The sequence below is a fragment of the Lissotriton helveticus genome, chromosome 7 (genome assembly GCF_964261635.1).
Source record: "Lissotriton helveticus chromosome 7, aLisHel1.1, whole genome shotgun sequence".
Taxonomy (NCBI): domain Eukaryota; kingdom Metazoa; phylum Chordata; class Amphibia; order Caudata; family Salamandridae; genus Lissotriton; species Lissotriton helveticus.
The window spans coordinates 396,052,824-396,075,803 of NC_136068.1; the positions used below are offsets into that span (position 1 = coordinate 396,052,824).

At 48.8% G+C, this 22,980-nt stretch overlaps 2 protein-coding genes across 6 annotated transcripts in view; one reads left to right on the forward strand and one right to left on the reverse strand.

Moving 5' to 3' along the window:
• The window catches only part of GSS (glutathione synthetase), a 757,391-nt gene that overhangs the window by 61,476 nt on the left and 672,935 nt on the right, over nt 1-22,980 (reverse strand). For all 5 annotated transcript variants that reach the window (XM_078652246.1, XM_078652247.1, XM_078652248.1 and 2 more), the window contains one exon: nt 17,442-17,631. In XM_078652246.1, coding sequence (XP_078508372.1) covers nt 17,442-17,631 — 190 coding nt within the window. The remainder of the gene's footprint in view (nt 1-17,441; nt 17,632-22,980) is intronic.
• LOC144767001 (uncharacterized) lies at nt 9,682-15,245 on the forward strand. The gene is made up of 2 exons (XM_078650661.1): nt 9,682-10,911; nt 15,198-15,245. The coding sequence occupies exons 1-2, from the start codon at nt 9,682-9,684 to the stop codon at nt 15,243-15,245; spliced, it is 1,278 nt and encodes a 425-aa protein (XP_078506787.1).

Below are 22,980 nucleotides of genomic sequence, written 5' to 3' on the forward strand. Positions count from 1 at the left end.
GTCTCTATTGCCGTGATTCGAGCTTTAGTGCAATACATAGCCCGTAATCTTCCGGGTGGGCCCCCGGGGGGTACGGCGCTTCCGGCCGGACAGGGCGGTTTGAAGCTCAGTCCCGTGATGGTCAATGCTGTGATGGGCAGGCGTCCCAGTGCAGTGAACTTTCAGGTAGCTAATGCTTTGGCGGCGCTTCCCGATGCCGAGAAACCCCCACAGTTAGAAGTCTGAAACGGACGTTCAGCCCAAGTCCAAAAAACAAAATTGGCCTAAAAAACAAAAACAGGGAAAGCAACAGCAACAACAACAAACTCGGGAGTCTCATCCTGCGTCTCCATTGCCTGCGCAACCAGAACGTGTTTATGACTTGCGTGATCGCGCGAAGATTAAATCACCTGATCGATTTCAGGTTTCTGATCAACGCTCTCCTCGTTCCTTTCAGGACTCATCGGCCTCGGCGACCGGTGGTGGAGGAGGCGGAAGGGGTCGGGGTGGTCAGCAAGGACGTGACCAGCCCCGCCCGAAGGACGGTGCAGGAAAGCAGGACGGCTCAACGCCGAAGAGACCACAGTTTGCCAAGAAGAAAGTCGCCGCTTTAACAGCACACAGATATGCCACAGATAGTGAGAACGCGGCTTCGGAATCTGACATGGGCTCTGATCTTGCTGGACAGCGCGGCGGAGATTACCATTGTGAGAGAGGCCCTGCGTCCACTACTGAAGGTGACAGCGCCTGACATTTATGTTGTGATAGAAACAGCTGATACAAGAGTTGCTCCCCCTGATAGACTTTATGAAATTGTCCTGTTAATCGAGAGTGACGTACAACGTACCATAAAAGGGGTATTTTGGGAAAATCTTTCGTCTACGTATGACATTTTGCTTTCGGAGGCTGACTGGCCCCCACCTTTTGTTCTCGCAGCTCCGCGAGGGGAGGAGGTGATCCTCCCCAGTTTCGCGCACACAGTCTCGAAGGAGCAGGCGCTGAATTTTGCAGAAGAGTGGGCTAAGGCTCTAGCGCCGGCTCTGTACCGTACACATTGTGGTTGGGATAAATTATCCCCATACCACGAGATTCCTTTACGGTCTCAGCCACAGCCTCAACCTCAATATCCCATTCGGCGTGAAGCCAAAGCTTCCGTCGCAGCGATCCTTGAACAATTGGAATATCATGGAGTGATTGAAATATGTGTGTCACCGATGAATAACCCTCTTTTTACCGTGACCAAGCCCGACGGTTCATATCGTTTGGTATTGGATTACCGGCATTTAAACTTGCATTGCCGTACCTGTGCAGTACAGAATACACACGGCTCTGCCTTAGTGGATGGTCTTGTGCGTAAGCGTTTTAAGACCACGCTTGACATATCCAACGGTTTTTATGCCCATCGATTGGATGGTCTAAGTTCCCAATGGACCTCCTTTACTTGCGGCAGTGTTCAGAAACAATTTCGGCATTTGCCTATGGGCTATAAGAATAGTCCTGGGATTTTTACTGCCCGCATAGTCTCTCTTTTGGAGAGAATCGATCCGGATGCATGCTCGTATGTGGATGACATTTATCTCACAGACGACGAACTTTGGGAGCATCTGTGTCGAGTAAACAGCTTAATTTCTAACTTTGCAGACATAGGTTACAAATTCAACTTTGCAAAATCGCACATTGCAGAGTACACAGTGTTGTTCTTGGGCTATGAGCTCAACAATGAAGATAGAGGGGGGCGTGGCCAACAGCATGGCCGGTTAGGACGTGCAGCTGCGGTGCTCCTGCAAGGCGGCCTCGTGATCCGGCGTAAAACTAATCCTGCACTTCCAAAAAACAACGACTGAACTGTGGCTAAGGGTGTCCTGCACCGGCTTGAGGCGGAAAAGCGGAGGTTTCGGATGCCCCGACCGAAATAAATGCTCCGGAGTAACCTGCTCGCTTGACCCGGTTACACCAACATGGCGGCCGTCGGCTCCTGGGAGCGCGGAAAGTGGTGAGCGCGGGCTCCCTGCCCTCCCCCTGATTGAGTGTGCGGCGGAGGGGGCCGTGGGAGAAGACAGCCAGATCCGGAGCGAGCCCCTGCATCGACCCCCCCCCCCTCACTCCCCTATCCGGCTATGGAGCGGACATCGTAAAGGGACCTACACCAACATGGCGCCCAGAGCGGTGTAGGAGGGACGTCAGCTCTGAGAGACACGAAAGGAGCACCCGGCTGGTCGGGAGAGGAGAGGCCGGTGAGTTTCAGCAGGGTGAGGGGAGCGCCGCTGCTGGTGTGCGGCATACCACCTACACGGGGAGAGAGGCGCACAAGAGATGCGAGCCTAGCCCGCCTGCGGCCCGGACAGTGGACTCTGTACTCCGGTGGCCTGGTGGGGGGTGCTAGACCGGAGCGAGACCCCCTGCGAGACAGGTTAGCGGGTGCCCCTGCGGTGGACGGATCTTGACCGCACATGTGCGACGCCCAGTGGAAACGACCTTCACCCGCCTGGACTGCACCACAGTGGGCGGGAGAAGAGACGGCGCCCGGACACGAGCCGTTCCCCAAGAGGGCTGCAGGGCCGAGGGTGGAGACGGCAGACGGAGCAGCCAGCGGGAAGAAGTGAGGCCAAAGAGGGCCCAAGAACCTGGACTGAGCCACCCGGCACACAGGCGCCGGCACCCTGCGGATCTGGACACTGGTGCAAGGGCGGGGTAGAGCCAGGAGCCAAACGGGGGACGAGCACTTCCTAGCAGAGAGGTGGCACCTGAGGACAATCTTGGAGATACCCGACAGCGCGACTGGGCGCGACAAGCCACACAAAACGCCGTCGTAATCCGGAGGTACAGGGGAGACCACCAGGGTGCACCGCCTCGCAGCCACCATATAAGTAGGTCGCGGCGTAGGGGCGCAGAGTAGCGGTCGGTGACCCAAAGCCGAGAGAGGGCGTGTGGCCAAGGGTACCTATACCAGGCGGTCAGTGACCAAGCTGCTGCTCCCGACAAGGCCCGTCGACCCGGCGCCAGGCTCAACACCCGCGACAGGCTGACGAGATCTGAGCTGGCGGGGAGACACGGGCAGGGCCGCAGCTGGGCGGGATACGGGGTCAGAGCCCGGGTCCCGGCGCCGGAATAGAGGGGTTCAAGAAGGCAGTCATACGTGGTGGTGCCGGGCCGGGCAGCTGCAGAGGACCAAGGGGAGCTTGGATAGTAGGGGAGTACCTGGAGACCGCACCTAACCCCCGGGTGAAGGCCGGCGACTGGTTGCGGATCCGCCCCGGCGGCAGCCGCAGGATGAAACATGGGGAAAAAGGAGATCCCATCGAAAGGCCCCAAACAAGGCCCTATGGACAACTTTGCGGCGCCGAGTCCGGTGGCGGAGGGCCTCCCAACGGCACTGACCGCGCGCTCAGATACTGATTTGCTGATGGCGGCGATCCAGGCCTCCCGTTCGGATATCCAGGAGTCCAGAGCGGCGTTGGAAGTCAAAATTGGCGAGGTGGGGTCGGAAGTGTGTCTACTGAGGCAGGACTTTCGGAATCTGTCCGACAGGGTCACATCGGCGGAGACGCGAATGGGTGAGGCCGAAGACTCGATCACGACCCTCCGAAGAGACATGGCGGAGCTGCAGGCCTCCCACCGTCAGCTTGCCTGGAAAGTGGACGACGCCGAAAATAGAGCGAGGCGTAATAACCTACGCTTTGTCGGATTTAGAGAAGGAATTGAAAAGAATGATATGGTATCCTTCCTACATGCGTGGCTACGGGACACATTTCCGCAAGCGCAATTCTCGCCATGTTTCATAATAGAAAGGGCGCACAGAGCTCTCCTTGCGAAACCACCAGAGGGGGCACGACCACGACCGGTGATCGCACGTTTTCTGAACTTTGCGGACAGAGACCTGATACTGAAAGAGGCAAGGAAGAAGGGTGAGATCCGGCTAGAAAACTCGCATGTCATGATCTTCCCAGACTACAGCCAGGAGGTACAAAAGCAGAGGCGATCCTTCGACTCGGTGAAGGCTAAACTAAGAGACCTAAAAATTTCATATATGCTGCTGTTCCCGGCGAAACTTAAAGTGATATTCAATGAAAAGACACTTTTCTTCACACACCCAGAGGACGCGTGGCAGTGGTTGGAGGAGCGCCCGATCCTCAATAGTAGGGAGACAGCGAGGCGCGATGCGCTAGATGAGTCTCTGAGGAATGCGACTCACTGGGAACTCCCGAAACCTCAAAGACTGAAATCCAGAAGATCTAAAAGGCAAGCACCAGCAACGCCATATAGAGGTCGTGACACGGGGAGGACACGGAAGGTGCGCTCCGCCTCTCCGAGAGGAGCAGCCGCACAGGGGTCTAGATTTGCAGGGCTGCACAACTCGGCGCGATCGGAAAGAGATGAGGAGGAGATACTGGATAGCCACACATCGGGCGGGGAAGAAGAGGAAGAAGGACAATCAGACCATCCGTTGGTTAAAGAGATCCGGGGCCTGGAACAAGACCTGTCGGGGCAGCACAGTGCACCCGAGTCTGAATCTCAAGACTCCAAATCCTAAATGATGCAAGGCCCAAAAAGTGCAGGACGCTATACCTACAGTGCCATGGAGAAGCAGTTGGCGACTCGATAACTGAATGGACTTGCAGGACTGCAATGGCGGCCCGCTGCAGAGAAACACGCAAGTTGACACACCCCCTTAAATTGTGTTTGTTTGACTCGTTTGTAGGGTTGTTTGGTGTTCACTAGGGAGGGTTTTGTGGGTGGGCGACAGGCCTACTCCTTCGGAAAGCTATGTCTGGTATTCGGACACAACTGGAAGGGGAGGGCGGTGGGGTGGGGGAGGAGGGTTTTCAAGCTTGTTGGGATGGGGCAGTGGGAGGGAATAGGTGGGGGACACACAGGATTCAGGTAGAGAAGCACTCACACAGGTTGTGCAGTCGAAACACATCCAGCGGCCAGAGTTGGGTCACTTATAGTTACAGCACTCTCCAATGGCAGGTAACGTAGGCGCGTCGCAAGAGACGGGCAAGGGGCTGAACATCCTGACGTGGAATGTTAATGGGTTGGGATCTAAGATAAAGAGAGGTTTGGTGAATACATACATTAAACAAGCAAAACCTGACATTATTTTCCTACAAGAGACCCACCTAAGGGGCACTCAATGTGCCTTCATCGCTAGGGGCGGGTACAGGGTATTGGTCCATGCGGGTTATACATCTGACTCCAGGGGAGTGGCGGTAATAGTCAGGAAATCCCAGCCCTTCTCCATTACACGTACGTGGATTGACACGCAGGGCACATACGCGGGAGTGCAGGGAACCTGGAATAGACACACCTACACACTGATATCTGTATACGCACCACCCAAACTGCAGTCACGCACGAACGCCTCGATCGCGAACATCCTCCTTGACACGGCGGACACGCTACAGGTGGTAGGGGGAGACTTTAATGATGTGATGAGAGTTAAGTTTGATAGATCTGGCGATACACTAGACGACGGGCGCAAGACTGCGTTATTTGACCTGATGTCCAACATGGGACTGACAGATGTGTGGAGGTGGTTACACCCGACGCAGCGCGCCTACTCCTACTACTCCGGGGCGCATCAGACGTTCTCGCGCCTTGACTATGTTTTTCTACCTAGACAATGTCTAAAAACGGGGGACATCGCTGATTATAGGGCCAGGGGTATATCTGACCATTCACCTATGTATGTGCAAATAGGACGAGATAGGGCTAGGGACGCAGGATCCTGGCGCCTCGCAGCCTGGGATCTTCAAAACCCAAAACTGCTGAAAGATGTGAGGACAGACATTAAGTTATATTTTGCGGACAATGAGGGCTCGGTTGCCTCGAAAATCACTCTGTGGGAGGCCCTAAAACCAGTCCTCCGAGATAGGATTAGACTTCAACTAGGGGAGGACAGACGGAGACGACAGACGGAGGTAGCAGCCCTGGAACAATCTATTCTAGAATGGGAGGGCAGATACTTAACCCATAAGTCCGAAAGCACCCTGCGGCGTTTACTCGACGTTCAGAAACAATATCGGGAACTGGTGACAAACGAAGCCAAGACCCAATCGTTAGCTACCCTACACAGACTATATGACGTGGGGGACAAGTCAGGGAAACTATTGGCATGGCTCAGCAAGAAAGAGAGAGCTGAGATATGGATAGACAGCATTGACACGACAAGAGAAATTACGGTCAATACAGACGCAGGGATAGCAGAAGCCTTCCCTACCCACTATGAAACCTTTTACGCCACCCGCGACCTGGCGACGTACGAGGAGGCCCTCCACTATCTTGAAGGTACCACCTTGCCGGTCCTTCCACCGGAAGACGTGGAGGCGCTAGAAACAGGCATAACACTAGATGACGTCACAAGTGCAATAGCTAGGCTCCGACCAGGTAAATCTCCAGGCCCGAACGGATTCCCTGCAGAACTTTATAAACGCACATCAGACCTATTGACCCACCATCTCCGGGGCCTACTCGTTAGTGCGCTAGAGCAGGAAATACTCCCACCAGATCTCACTATGGCCACAATAATACCATTGTATAAGGAGGGCAAGCCGCGGAATGACTGTGCCTCTTATCGGCCGATATCTCTGCTTAACACGGAAGTGAAAGTGCTGGCGACTATCATGGCGGTCCGCTTGAGGGCGGTAATAACGGGACTGATACATATGGACCAGTCGGGCTTTCTGCCTGATAGGGCGACGAAGCTGAATCTTAGAAGAACCCATAACTGGCTCCAAGAGGTAAAGGGGAGAGAGGACCCACACTGGTTCCTCTCCTTGGACGCTGAAAAAGCGTTCGATGCAGTGCACTGGCCCTTTCTGTTTGCGGTCTTGCAGAGGTTTGGATTCGGACCGAAGTTCACGGCGTGGATCAGATTGCTTTACACTGGTCCAAGGGCGAGGGTGAGGGTTAATGGTACGCTATCGCGTGAGTTTCTCATCCAGAGAGGCACCAGACAGGGCTGCCCCCTGTCACCACTTCTCTTTACGCTCGTTATTGAGGTCCTTGCGGCCAGAATCCGGCACAACACGAATATACAGGGCTTTACCGCGGGCGAGACGGCAATGACCCAGGAGAAGATCTCGCTCTATGCAGATGACATCCTGCTCTATATCACGAAGCCCGAGACGACAGTGCCGGAGCTCTTCGGAGAATTGGAACGCTATGGAGAGCTGGCGGGCCACAAAATAAACTGGCACAAATCAGTACTTTATGATCCGAGGGGATGCAATCAATGGGGGAGACTGCCCGGGGAACTGAAGACTGCAGCGGAGGGGCTCCAATACCTCGGGGTTTATATCACGACAAACGCTACTCTCTCGTTCCAAAAGAACTTGGAGCGAATCATTGTGAACGCGGTGACGGACATGGACCGCTGGAGACAGCTCCCCTTAACACTCCTGGGAAGGGCGGCCGTGTATAAAATGATTATTCTACTGAAATTTTTATATGCCCTCCAAAATGAATACTATCCACTACCTACGGCGGTCTTCAATAGGATCCATGGTGATCTGAGATCTTTCCTCTGGCTCGGCAAACAGGCGAGAGTGGCCCTGACCACACTGCAAAGGCACCAACACAGTGGGGGTATCTCGCTCCCCAACTTAGAAGCCTACTACTGGGCGGAACACCTGACCCCCATCAATGATTGGCTTCATGCGGCGGCAGATCACCCGACGTATGCATTAGAAAGAGCTAAGCTGGCGCCCAGGAATATACTAGGGTACCTCTATGGGAAGGTCAGGGGTGCCCACCTCCTCCCTGAAACGTGCATTACGTTAAAGACCTGGGCGAAAGCTACAAAACGCATGGGATGGGAACGGAAACCTACACGGCAGACACCACTGTGGCATTGCCATTGGCTTGGCGAGCTACACAAATTACGCGGATTCCAGAGATCGGACGACATCGGTATCTCCACTATCGGGGATGTCATAGCCAAGGGGGAGTTGAAATCATTCGGGGCGCTTCAAACGGACTTCGGGTTACACAAAACGCAACATTTCAAATATGTCCAGTTACGCCATGCCTGGAGGGCCCAGAGTATCACGCTCCTTGATATTCCTGAATATGCACCACTGGAGGGTAGGCTGCTCCAGGAACAAATGGTGGGGAAGGCGGTGTCCCTCACATACAAAACACTGACGAACCATATGCTGGGTGACCTAACAAAACTTAGACACACGTGGGAGACGGAGGTGGGGGAGATGGAGGACCTAGACTGGGAGATAGTCTTGATGCACCCCCGGGAAGTGGCCATTAAGTCCAGGTTACGGCTGATCCAATTCAACTTTCTCCACAGAACGTATTTTGACAGGGCACGCCTATGCAGAATGGGGAAAATAGAGGAACCAGGGTGCCTTAGGTGCCGGCAGGGAGAGGGCGATTTCTTTCATACTGTGTGGACCTGTACTGTTCTACAGAGGTACTGGACGCAGATCTTCCGGGAACTGGAGGAGGTTCTCGGGGCCCCCATCTCCATGGACCCCAAATTGGCGCTACTTGGAATGACGCCAGAGGTAGACCTGACCCGACCACTACTCACCTTCTTAGTCCTAGCATTAGTAGTGGCCAAACGGGATATTGCAAAACACTGGGGAGCACCCACACCCCCGGACTTAGAGGAGTGGAGAAGAGGCTTAGACCTGTATATGGCAGCGGAAAGGGTCACGTATAAGGCTAGGGGCTGTCCCAAGAAATTCAGGAAAGTCTGGTCTAAATGGAGGCACTACCATGGGCTGGATGGGGGGCTATAGGGGGATGTGAAAAGGAAGAGTGGAGGTGCCACAGCGCTTAGAGGGGGTACAGGAGGGACTGTATAGACGGACTATCGAACACTGGTGGATCGGCGAGCCACAGGGTAAAGCAGGCTTTGAACGACTGTGTATACCGGGTTGATGCTGGGGAGGAGGAGGGAGGGGCGTGAATGGGCCGTTGATGTTGTCTTGTAAGATACTTGTGTACCGTAGAATCCTAATTTGAGTTTTTCATGTTCGAACACCTAGGGGGAGGGAGGGGGGAGGAGGGAGGTATGTTAAATAACCAAAAACAAAACTGCAGAAACTGGGATGGCCAAGGACTAATTGTAATTGGTAATTATGGATGAATATATTACACCGGAAACGATCGCCGCCCGACCTGAGGGGTGTGGGCTAAACGGCTGTGTACCTTCTAGGGTGTAACGCAACAACAGCTGATGTGTACTGAGGTCCGCAGACAGACCGTGTAATGGCTCCTTGTGTATCTGCAATAAAAAAAATGTATTAAAAAAAAAACAATGAAGGTAGAGGTTTGGCTCCTCACTTCCTGGAGAAATGTGCACAACTGCGCGCTCTGACAACGCTGAAAAAATTACAGTCTTTACTGGGTTTCTTAAATTTCGGAAGGACATACATTCTGGAATATGCCCAGCGTATCAAGCCTTTGTATGCTTTGATACAACCAACTTTTTCCAAAACATGCTGGCTGCCTGAGCACTCTGCTATTTTGCAATCTTTGCAGGCTGATCTGCTCGCTTCTAAATTCTTACTGACTCGTGATAACCACACCAACCTGGTGATAAGAATCATCCCTGGGACGGTGGGTTTCACGTACCTTACTTTTAATGAAGGAGACACAGTACCTATTGCTTACAAGTCACACTTGTACACTTCGGCTGAAATGCGGTTTTCCACTGTGGAGAAAGTTTTAACGGCTGTACAGATGGCGATTCTTAAAGAACGTGCTCTGTCACAGGGAAAACGCATGTTGGTTGTTACCCCCTGTCCTCATTTGGAGGCAGTTACAAAAGCCAGTGTACCGAATTCTAAAGCTTTGCACCCTCGGTGGATTCAATGGGCGGCTTCACTGACGTCCTCGGATGTCACATTTGTGTTTGACGCCTCCCTAAGGTCGCAGGAGTACTTACAGTATGAATTCGTTCATCCGGCTCCTTTAGCAATGCGACCTTTGGAGGATTTCCATTGCATCATTTACACTGATGGTTCGGCGCAGGTTGCGCATGGCTCTAAACACGCCTACGTTTCTGCATGCGCCATTGTGGTCGGTGCCATGGTGAACGATGAGTTCAAGTCCAGAGTTGTGCACACACAGACTCTAGGGGACTGCACCGCACAATTGGCAGAGCTTCGTGCTCTGCTGCTTGCGTTAGAGTACGCAGATCCTAGTGTGACGACTCTTATTGTGAGTGATTCCTATTACTGCGTCCAGTCTTACAATGAAAACTTGTTCTTTTGGATTCAAAATGACTTTCGTGATTCAAAGGGTAGCACAATAAAACATAAAATGATCTGGGTTCGAGTGGCTGAGCTCAAAGAGCAGTTGCCACTCGTGTTTGTGATTCATACTCTCGGCCATCAGCGTGTTGGAGTCCACGCTGTGGGTAACTCGCTTGCTGATGAGGCAGCGAAGTCAGCGGTATCTACTTATTTAGTTGCAGCGGTTACACGGTCCAAAAGTAAGATTGATGATGACATCTTGGCGGCGGTTGCTGCCACTGAGAAGGGAGGTAAACATCCTACGGGGTTCCCTTCTAAGTACACATCCCACTTAAGTCCCGATAAGGTTCCTTATGTGAAAATTCCTGAAGTTGGAGAACGGTTGATTCCCAACTCGGATCGCAGGGCTACCTTGATTACAGCGGCGCATGAAGGTGTGGCGTCTGCACATGCGGGCGTCTCAGCCACTGTAGCTCAATTACAACAACGTTTCTGGTGGCGGGGACTGTACAAACAGACGCGCGACTATGTCCTTCAATGTGACATTTGCCAGCAGATTAAACCTTCGACTGCTGCGCGTCCGCCACAGACACAGTTGTACATATCTAATAAGCCACTAGGATGCGTTTATTTAGATCACTGCGGTCCCTTTTCCTCTGATACTGCGTATAGGTACATCTTAGTAGCAGTTGATTCATGCACACGCTTTGTGTGGGTATGGCCCTATCGCAGCGCTGATTCACGGACAGTCATAAGAGATTTGCGTGTCTTTGTAGGGATTTTTGCCTGTGGTACCTTCCATTCGGATCAGGGTCCGGCTTTCGCCTCTAAGGCGTATAAAGATGCCATGACTTCGATGGGGGTCCAAGTCAAGTTTTCGTCTCCCTACAGACCTGAGGGTAACAGTGTAGTGGAACGAATGAACTGTGACTTAAAGCAATCATTGACAGCTCGAGTTATAGGCACTGGCAGAAACTGGCTGGCCCACCTCAATGGCGTGCAGCGTGTTCTTAATAATCTCCCTAGAAGGTCTCTGGGCGGGCGGACCCCATACGAAATGCTCTTTGGTATCAAGATGTACGTCCCGGACCTTGACGGTCTAGACTGCGTGGCCCAAGCCACCGCCTTTGACGTAGATGAACATTGCAATGTTTTACAGGATCTACAAAAGACCAGAGACAGTCTTGCAAAGGAACATTTGCCCTCCACATCGGATGATGCGCTGTAGATCCCGGTAGTAGGCTGGCTACCCCATGTTGGAGAACTGGTTCGAGAGAAGATCGATAACAAGAAAGAATTTGGTCCTTCCTATCGAGCTCTGGTTCCTGTGCTTGGCTTGAAGAGAACAGTCATTTTACCACCACTTCCAGGTCGTAAGGAAAACAGGTTTATCTCTATTGACAATGTCAAGATACACAGAGTGGCCGATTCTTCTTAGTATGACTCCGGCGGTCTCCTGTCCTTCTATGGTGAGAAATTCTGTTTTGGCCACTGCTTCTAATCCTGTGCCTGAGGAGGCCCTCGAGATACCTGCTGTTTCCAGTCCTTTATTAAGTACTTTACCTGGTGATAACGTTGATGAACTTGATTACACTTATCCTACTGACTTATCGATGCCTGATTTGCAGACACGTGTGGCCACAGAATCCAGATTCTCTTTTGACACTGTTTCACATGATTCAAAAAAGCCCTCACGTTTTGCAGTTTATGCCACTTTATTTAAAAAACATTTTTTGATCCCACCTTGGACATATATTTGGCTGGTACTTTTTTCAATTTACCTTTTTATGTCAATTGGTTTTGTGTTTTATTTTTTTCGTCTAGTCGATGGACACTATGTCGAGGAGAGAACATGCATTCTGCATCTTAATGGAACTTTGGCCCCCCTTTCCTCGTCGCATTCAGCACACAGACTGAAGAGAGACTTGACTTTTGTTAACATCACGGCTTGGCCTGTTCTTGATGGGATTGTGTGGGATGCGGTTAAATTTCAAATCCATGGCCCTACTGAGGTTGTTAATGTACCTAATGTACTCAGGGTAAACATGGGAGATGTGGTGAAACAAAACATACGTTCTGATGATTGGGATGTTCAGGCCGTAGAAGCATTGTTTTCTGATTTGAAATATTATTTATACTTAGATTCTGCTAATTATGGTGAATTATTTTGCTTTCAACATTTTGGCAACCATATTCTCCATAAAACAAGTTCCAGGAGGGGTACTGTAAATTACACACAGTGGGAACATTGCCCAGCTCCTTTACAAGGCAGTTCGAGTACTTTTTTGAAAAAGTACACTTATTTTACCGACTTTAATCAGTCCAATCCTGAGTCTTTTTATTTTAAAATGACGCAGAAGTCCATGTCCAAGGTTAGACTTACCGATACTAAATTGTTGTATTCGAAGTCCTTTCTAAACAAGTTGGCTGTAGAAGGCTACGAGCTCTGGAAGGAAACCATTGACCTTAAATCAGTTTGGGGTTCTAAAAGTTGGCAGGTACAAGGCACTGAGGCTTTGCACCGAGCATGTCTCATCCCAAATCATATGTTGTTTTAGAATTCTACCATTTCGCAAACAACATGCTTTGGATTGGCTACTTCTAAAAAATTAAATACACCTACCATCCCTGATTTAGAAGAATATTCTGGTTGGAGTAATATTACACAGTTTTCCATTAGGGAACTACAAACTGTATTGAATAATTCGTCCTTTAACATATCCAGTTTGGATACTAAAGGTTGGCTGATGTGGCACAGAAGTTCTGATTCATGCCAACGTCGTTTTCTGGGTTTGGCTGAAGGGTTTACACAACTCAGACCTGATCCCCGTTTTGAAACTGACAATTCTGTCACCACTTATTCAGTGGTCAAATTATGTCAGAATTGGTTGAAACACTCTACCTTGGCTGCGGTTAAACTGCATCTATCCAAGCTCACTGATGATGTAGATTTAAACGATTTCATTAAGGGCCCGGCTAGTGGTAGATCTAAAAGATGGATGTATGCGATTTACAATGAAATCTGGAAGACATCACAAATTGAGGCTGCTACACGCCTTAGAGCTATTGATCAAGCTAATTTAGAAAAAGTGCTTTCTGTTGTGGATAATAGTATTACCATGCTTTCTTCCCGCATTTACACGTTAAATAATATTGTGTCTTCCGTTGTTGATATTGTGCAAGATGAAGTGTCTGTGTTATACCATGGTCAGAATCAATTGCGTTCCATTATGCAATTTGCTTGGACCCTGCAGACGCTTAAGTCTGGTAAGGTGCCTTGGACTTACATGAACGTGTCCTCCCTCTTTGCCCCTTTTAATTTGACTGACAAGCAGCGCATGCTTTCTATGCGGGATGCATCATTTTCCATGTTACACATTGAAAGATTAGAGTCTTTACCGTTCTCTGTGGCAGAAGCCACTGCTGCGACGTGGCTTATCCATGGGTTAATCACATTACCATTTGCTTTGTACAAATTTACAAATTGTATGCGTTATATCGCGATAGGCAGATATGAACCACTAGGTAGTTTGTTTCTCCATGAGGCGTGGTCCCTTCCATTCACTTACAGATGCCTGAAAGACGGAAAGGAAGTTTATCTTAAAGGGGAGGAGTGCACAGAAACACCAGATCACTCATTGATATGTAGGCACATTCAATTGCACGGTTCTTGTAACCAGGACCGGCCAATTTTAGCCTGTGTTTTGAAAGGTACTCCGGTTCCCGCAATCGTCCCTACTTTCACATTACTGGCAAACGGCAGTTATTTACTTTTCAATAACGAAGACTGTTGTGGGTTAATTAGCGGTATCGCTTATGTGGTGACAGTGTCGGAACGTGTGGTGTGTTGCAAAAACTCTCTGTATCCTCCTACACATGGGAATTCAGATGTTTCCATCTGGCCGCGAATCCCAACCTTGAAAGCAGAGTCCAATGGTATGAGTAGAATAAGAGCCCTTTTGTCTCAAAAAGAGGTGGCCCTGAGTTCGGCTCGTGAAATATTTGTCCTTCACATAGCTAACACGCGCACAGAGGTGCAAGCGCTATTAAATACTGACTTGCCATTGCATTTCAGCGAGCTGATTCATTCAATCTTTAATGCCTCCTCCACTTCTGGCCTCGCACACTTTTTTAAATTAGTTAGCAGTGGCCTCGTGACTTCCTTCGAGAAGATATTTGGAGTGATTCCTGCTTTCTTTCATTCTTTATTTTCGAGCCTATTCGGTGGTTTTCCTGTTTTGCTGGCGCTGGCTGCAGGCGTTCTGGTGATATTTTGTTTTATTAAAAATAGATGCCCATCCTGTGTTGCACACCGCACAGCCCCAACTGGCACTGTTTCGCAACAGGATGCTTGAATACTATGGCACATTGCAGCTTGCGACCTTAAGCACGGCATATGGATTATCGTTTTGATTTTCCTATTTCACATGTGTGCAGCCTGTGTTTCATTGCCTGAGCTGCGATTTCGACTGGGCCCTTGATTTGTGTCTCTGCAAGACGGTGTCTCCTGACGTCGATTTTAATCACCTGATGAGTCCCGTAGTTACTCACAAGTTGGTTTGTTCTGGCAAAAGGATTATGGCATTGGCAGCGATGCATGGACTAATGGGTCATTGGAACATACTCGCAGCAGCGCAAGATTTCTTGGCACGGAGCTATATTGAGAACCCGCCGAGTTGTCCTCTGATGATGCTAGAGGCTCCAGTGCCGGATGAGCACGTATGTTCTTTCCCGCTAATGAATTGGATGGCTGAACTGTTTTCAGATGATGACAGTGATTTCATGCTGGAGGCTGTTGCTGCATATTTTGCATATTCAGTCCTGTCCTGAAAGCCTTCGAAACTTTTGATGATAGCCCGTTTCTGATGACCAAATTTTTTTTGACCCTTTTGCATACAATTTTTTTTTATAAACCCAGACCTATTGCCTTGAGTCAAGGTGAGCCATGACTTGACAAGTTGAGAATTTTTTTCATTGACTTTTGTATGGGATTTTCACCAGATTTTGAAATTTGACCTGGGTCATTATTATTGGACTCTGCTTTCATGATGTGCCCCTGATTTGGTCTTATCGTATCTTTTTTTGTCCATGCTCGGATCATTGGGGGGGTGTCATATAGTTACTGCTTACCTATATACCGTGTTAAGTTAGCGTGAGCTTATTAAATGTTTAAACGCCATTTTTCCTTTTGCTGCTTCTGCACACGACACATAATTGTTATTTTAGCTTTCAACCTAGAGGAGCGTTGTGATTTACATGAGAATAATATGTTATTGCTCTGATATCAGCTTTGCTTGGCAAAATATGTCTGCACAGTGAGTGCTGAAGCCTTCAAGGATAACTCGACATAGTGTTGTTGTGAGGTCTGATCTTCGCACCTTCCTAGACATAACATGAATGCAGCTGCTGCCAAAATCTGGCTTTAGGCGCGTTTTATATTGCTTTGCTTAGAGCACACGCTAGACACTTGATGGTGCTTCGCATGCAGAGAGCTGGTGGAAGATGATGTGATCCTCTGCCACTGAGATCTTGAGGTATGGGCCCGCCCTGCTAAAACCCAAAGAGACCTTCTTAGATATAATATAATATCCTAGATAGGGAGGGTGAGAATTAGGTGTTCTTAACTCCTATTCATTACAGCATTTTAGCATGCTGTCACCTTTTACTTTCTATGGACTAGTAACTATGCTGATAACTTTGTTTCTTATAATATGTTTGCTTGTATTATATAAGATACTGCGTTTGAGAACCCTGCATTAGTAAATAGATATTTCAAATATGCACGTGTCCTCTTTTACTCCACGTTCTGGTTTGAAATGATTGTATAACGAAAGAGTGTTCATGTGTTCCACGATACCTGAGGTATTCTAAGTTCATGTTCTGGTTTGTCTAAACATTGGGAGTTTGTTATGACCAATGAGACACTGTAGCTAGCTCGGTAAGGGGATTTTGGGTACTGAGGTGAGTTTTGGGTCACCCTAATTCACTGAGGTTCCAAATCTCTATGCACAGTTCTGTAGGAGAACGGAATCCCTGCTACAAGTTCTTCCTTTATAATAGTAGTATAGATTTTCTTTAGCGTGCGCCAGGGTTTGTGCCCAAATATGGAATTATTCATCAACATCTACTTAGACCTTTTCATTTTTGTTTAGTTGGCCTTCCCACTGTTGATGAAAAATTATCTCAGAAGCCACAAAATATACCAAGCTCCAACAGACGGCGCACCACAAGCTTTTAGCTATCTTCAAAAGTAGCTAGTCTCTTACTGATTTTTTTTTAACCTGCTGAATGACTACCTAACTTAGTACAAAACATCAATACATTCCTTCATTATCAGTCAGGTATGGCTATAAGAGCCACTAATTCGACAACCATATTTAGTAAAGCGTACATGCCATGAGGTTTTTTTTCATCCTGCATTAGTGCTACAACTCTGCACTCACTGATAGAATTTGATAAGTTTTTAAAACGTTGAAGACTAATTCAGCTCTGCAACCAGAGTATCTTCCATCCCCACTAAAGATATTTGAGGCCGACAAGCAAGTATGAACTTTTATGAACGTAGAATGGAGACTAAAAATAATCAGAACTCTTTAAGCTGCAGCTCACGCCTTCTCTGGTACAGCACCTTTTTTTGGGATTCACTCTCAAACTGAGATGTGCTTATACATACATGGACATTCAAATGAAAACAAAAAACAAGAATGTGCTTTTCTGTTACTTGTGAGAGATGCACTGTTGCTATGTACAGTGCACTGACACTTTCCTTAGAGTATCGCTTTATAACAACGCAAACAATAATAATAATAATAAGCTATTAATCCAGTCTTCTTTCCGTACCAAATACTAATTCCAACAAAAGCAACATGCATTGCAAGCTAAAGTAATAAATACGTCTGACGTTAAATTGTGTATTTGCAACTTAATGATAACAGCTCTATTCATGTTTGGCTGCTCTGCTCCCCCCATCCCCAAACATACAACCATATATTAGAATTGAGCGATTTAGTCTTTTGCAGATGTATATGGGGTTGATTCTGTGTGGTCTGAAAAGTGCAGCCTGGGGTTAAACTGAAATTTTGTTGGCCCTGTTTAATAGGCAGCCTTTTACACAAATTGCTAAGTTATCTCATTTTAAAACTTTGACGTATCTAGTTCGATTTCCAACTGAACTCCTTGAACTGAATGCATTGTCGGTTTTTAATTTAAGATAAACAGCTAAAACAACTCGTAAAGGCTTATTACCTGACATAGACTCCAAAAATACCCAGTTCAGAGATGCATTCCGATAGCGTTAAGTCACTTCCTGCCTTCAACAAGTAGTTCTTTATGGGACGCGGCGTAATTTTGTCCATTAAGATGTAAGATGTCCGCTCAGCAGGGTCTTTAATGTTTTCCAAAAGGTGCCTAATTTCATCGCCATATAGGTTGTTTCCTTAAAATATACGAAATGAGCAGTATAACGAAGGATTAGTACACAGATCAGAAATAGCTTAAGCAGCATAAATACAGAACGCATAATTTCTAGAAGTTAAGTAGAATGACGTGTTACCCAAAAATAAATAAAATATAAAGTCCACTTTTGTTACATTTTGTGTAAGAAATCCATTTACCATGAGTAACATTCAGGATATTATTATACATATGTTTAATGTTTGTTACTGTGATGAGGGACACTAGTGCCTCGTATACTGCAAAAATACCCACTGCATTTTGACTTTAGTATTTTTGGGTTTCGCCTGCCGAAGGCTGCGCTCTGCGCAGCTCTTCAGCGCAGGTGAAATCCTATGTCGTCAATAAGGACTCCTGGAACGTCCCCCGGCTCTCATTGGTTAGCTCCATAAATGGAGGCTAGCCATTGAGCGCCGGATCTGTCCATCAAGGCTGGACCAGATTCGGGGGCGTTCCGGAGATTTTTTCCCAGGGCGGAGTTACGTTTTTTCCCGTTCCCTCCCCTTTCACTGAAAGTGAATTCAGATGCGCTGTCCATTCCCGCCCCCTCCGTGTGCCTTTCCGCCCCCCTTGCTGTCCTGTGCACGTTTCCCGCCGTCCGTGTCCTCTCCCGCCCCCTCCCGCCGTCCGTGTCTTCTCCCGCCCCCCTCCCGCCGTTCGTGTCCTCTCCCGCCCCCTCCCGCCCCCTCCCGCCGTCCGTGTCCTCTCACGCCCCCAGCGAGTGCCCACCTCGCGATTTCTGCCCGCCTGCCTGCCTAGCGAGGGCCGCCGCGCTGCCCGCGGCGACCCGGAAGTACCTGGCCGGCCGGCCAATCCCTTCGCGGCCGGCCGGAAGTCCCGCACCCGCAGCCCGGGGGAGGGAAAGGGAAGCCTTGCTGTTTGCCGCTTCCCCCTGCCTGGGGGAAGCCTTTGCCGGTCTCCCATGCCTGGAGGGAGACCGGAGAGGAGCCTGACGAGGGTGGAGCGGAGGGGGCGCGGGGCACATTGTGGTGCCCGCCCCCACCGCAAATCCGTACCGGCAGCAAGGAGGAGGGCAGCAGCGATCAGGTAAGGATCAGCGGAAGACGTTAGAACCGTGCAGATCTCACCACCCACGTGAGCCCGTCCCCCCTCCCTGAGCCCGTGTGTAAATGCTTGTCTTTGTCCAGTAGCCGCCGCCAAATTGTAGTTTTATTTCTATGTCAAGCGTATTTCACGGCCTTACAGCACTTCCTCTCGCTTTACGGCTTGCTGTATAGCTCTGTTCGTGGCCGGGGCTCCTTCCCTCCTCCCTTTCTACGCTTCACCAAGTTGGCCGCCGGGGTAAGAGTACGGAGCTGAGGGCCTGGATTAGGAAATCGGTTGCCATCCGCCTCCGTGAAACGGGCAGCGGGTTCAGAAAAGTGTGGCGGTCACTCAGGGTAGTACAGATAGAGTATTTAGATCGGGAGACCCCGGGGGGAGGGGGATACCAGGACTCTGCCCTGTAGGCACTGCCCCGACCCTGCCACACTTCACTGCGAGAGCCGCGGACGGACAGACAAACAGTCACACACAAGCACACACATAGACACAGAGTACACACACACAGACGGCAAGGAGACACAAACACGAGCACACACATTCATCTATGCAAAGGCAGACACACAAAGAGACACACAACTGTGCACAAAGACAGACACACAAACATAAATGCACAAATAGGCACACACACAAACTCACACATACAATACCCACGTTCAACTACTGAAGTACGACACACTCAAACACAAACATACAAAGAGGCACACAGACAACAGATAGCCATGCACAACTCCTCAAACGACAGAGTCACACACGCAGACAGACAGACACAGGGGGGCAGACGCGTCCGACTACTCAGAGACAGACAGGTGCACACAGAGTCACAGAGGACAGAAACACACAGACACACCGACACCCCACACAGGTGCACACGGGCGAAGATTGCAGGATGCCTACACATCTGCACCAATAGGCAAACAGTCACACAAACACACGTCCTGCAGCGCACTGGAGCTGTGCCATTGTGCGGCTGCGACGTTTTCCGCACATTATGGAAGCGCTGCATTTGCTGCATAATTCGTCCTCTGCTCCACCATGGCATGATTCGAACAAAAAACAAATCCGTTTCTATTTCACACACTTCAAACGTTACTAAAGTCGCAGTGACAACTGATGGCGGGCAGTGGAAGCCCCTCGTAAGGTTGTCTTCTCTCCTTTCTGAGGCTTGTTGCTGTGTTTGTGTGTTAAGACGAGCTGCAGACTATTGTTCCCAGACAGTTTTAACGAGGGTAAAAATTAACAAAATGATGTCATGCTATCAGCAAATGCGTTGCATGACGCTGCACCATTTGCCTTTTCTTGCCTCATATTTCAGTCAACCCTGCTGCATAATGTGCCCCCCTCCGATGCATAATTCCAGTGCCTTGAGGTTATGTCAGATAAAGCACCCAGCCGAGCCGTGGCTTAGCTGTTCATCCTTCCAATGTCGATACATTGAATATCGAGGTGGTTACTCGGTGAGGTGCTCTGGATTATGTAATGAGATCCTTACAATGACACAATCCAGACGGATTGGGCGTCTAGGCGCTAGATTACGCTAATCTAGGAATGGTATTCAGCGACCAGGAGTCCTCAATGCGCCCAGCGCGTGTCCCAGCGCCTCTTGGCGCTTCGTTGTAGGTTTGCACTACGGACGGTGTGATTCTATGTGGTGTTTACTACTACGAGCCCGGCTGCTTCATAAAATGTTATTTAATGATTGTGGTTTAATTACACTAAAATACACATTGGTAAGCCATACCCTATCCATCCCTGGGCCCTAATAACACCTTACTGTAGCTAGCTGCCACCCTGAGCCGACCCTAAAAACGCCTTACTGCCCCTAAACACTTCCTATGAGTGACCCTTAAAACTCCCCACTCCCCGCACACTGCCCACGCATGAGGCCTACAATCTGCCCACTGCCCCTGCGCACTGCCCCTCTCTGAACCCTAAAGGCACTTTTGTGCAGTTTTGAGAAGCACAAACTTGGCCACGGCAGTTGGAGCCCTTGGATTATATAATAGAGGGGAGGAGGCATGTTTTTTAGGCCCAGGGAGATTATGTGATTTTTTTTGTCAAGAATCACACAGTATATTGGCGCAAGGCGTTCAGCTGTGCTATTTGGCACCCCATTTGTAGGGTGATTAGATTGAGTGTATTTTACCGTTAAAGGACCTAGCACACTAGTGTAACCAGGTGCTGTATGTAGCACACGGACATACCAATAAAGGGAATTTAAACTGCATAGCTGCGCTGCTCTAACTTTTCCAAAGGCGAAACCATTGCATTGTAAATGCTTGTATTTATTTGTTAAGCACAATGTTCACTCAAAGAGGATCTTGGCAGTGACAGTTGGAAGGTTACACATTCCTCGAACAAGAAGTTAATCAAAGCCTTTCTCAAAGATGGGCGCTTTCTTAATACTTGGCATGTATATTATTCTACACTTTGGATCATAAACACTCTTAAAACACTCTTTAAACCAGATGGGCACACTTCAATCAAGGGACACCTAGCTAAAAAGCAGGGATCTACCAGAAGGGTGTTTACTGAACCTATCTTTGAAACATAAACTGCGGAAATCAAAGTAGACATTGTGCATATGGAAGGTGCAATCACTGCTTCACAGAAAGGGAAGAACCTATCTTGCCTATCTTGTCAAAGACTTACCATCTTTTTCAGGCTGACAATATAACTCAATTTTGACTTAGTTGTAGTCTGGCTAATGTGCTTTCTGGAAGACCTCAGTAGGGACTGTTTTCATAGTCTATCTTTGAAAGTACACGGAGGTAGACATCAGTTTATGTAAATCACATCTAGGACGGAGACAGCATGCCTATGTGTTTTTTCTGTACGAAACTGGTACCAGCCCATTGAGTGGAGAAGTGTGGCTCAATGGTTAGAGCGGCAGACCCTGATGCAGAGGTCTAGCCCGGGACCAGGGTTCCATTCCCCGCCTCGGTGGGTCTTGGGCTCCAAAGAATTCCACGGACCTGATAATTCTCGCCTCGGTGCCTATTCCAATCATGGAGTCCCACTCTGCAACTCTGGGCAATAGCTTGCTTAATCTCCACTACGGCCCCCACAACGCTAAGGATGCCTGTCCTCCACCTTGGGGGTGCCCAGGAGTGGACACCTCACAGGGAAAGCCAGGATGGGTTCCACAGCGGTATTCGTACAAGCGCCTTGAGACCCTTGCGGGTGAGTAGTGCGCTATACAAGTATCAATTTTACAATTTACAATTTATTTACTATGTTTAATTTTTTTTTAAATATATCTCCTGCTGCCAGACGAATTGCTTCAAATATGAGGGAGTATGAGTGTACACAGGAGATGAACAAGGAAGTTGGGAACATGTTCTGATTGTAAGGTACGTGATCAGCCAAAGCCCTCCAGCCAAATGCCAATGAACATCTGGAATTTATGGGAAACTCCAGGCCTCCTCATCCCATTCTGCGGGGGAAGAGATGTTTTAGTGGGACCTAGAGACACGTAGGCAGGGATATCCATAGACAGACACATAAAGAGACAGGTAATAGTCACACAGAGAGACAGTCAGACATGGATGCACCAACAGAACGAGGCCCAGGAGCCACTAAAGAGGGAAGCAATCGGATTTACCACACAGAGAAACACAATTAGACAGCCAGAGAGACAACTATATTCTGTCATAAAGAGAGCCTGTTGCAGAGACAAGAAGAAATAAAGAAAACAAAGATAGAGTGAGAGTGTGCAACGGGTCAGAAGCAGTTCCAGCTCATATTCTGTTACTATTAAATTGTAATCTGGGATGCCCACGCCTTTCCCTGCCCCTTTTGCGTAGCAAAAAACACAGCACTAATGTGGCTGCAGCGGGCACTTCTCACCTATTGGCCTCCATGCATGTGCACCTGCTGCACGAATGACAGTCAAACAGTTGGTGTGTATCTGTTTACAACGCTAAACATGCCAAATGCCCTTAGTCTTGCCCTGCTAGGCGTGAGCAGTTCAAAGATTGAGTTGTCAAAAAGTGGTGCACTGTCCCTTTCAAGGATGATTCTAGAAACTATATTTATTTATAAAGTTTCATATAGCGTGAACTTGATCCCGAAGGATATCAGAGCGCTTTACAATTTGAGGCAAAGGTAACAAATCACAACATTAGTCTAACATGGGGAATCTAATGGGCATTGAGTCAACCAGTACAAACATAACAGCTCAATATAACCTCAGTGCATGAGTAGGAATGGGCTATGCGATGGAGCATAGAGAGATAAGGGGAGTGCATACAATAATCATATACAGGAA

Excerpts from the sequence above, each read along its gene's own strand:
- LOC144767001 (XM_078650661.1), top strand. The coding sequence starts at position 9,682 with ATGGCGATTCTTAAAGAACGTGCTCTGTCACAGGGAAAACGCATGTTG. Across the intron at positions 10,912-15,197 it reads CATGCACACGCTTTGTGTGG|ATTTTGAAATTTGACCTGGG; the intron begins GTATGGCCCTAT and ends GATTTTCACCAG.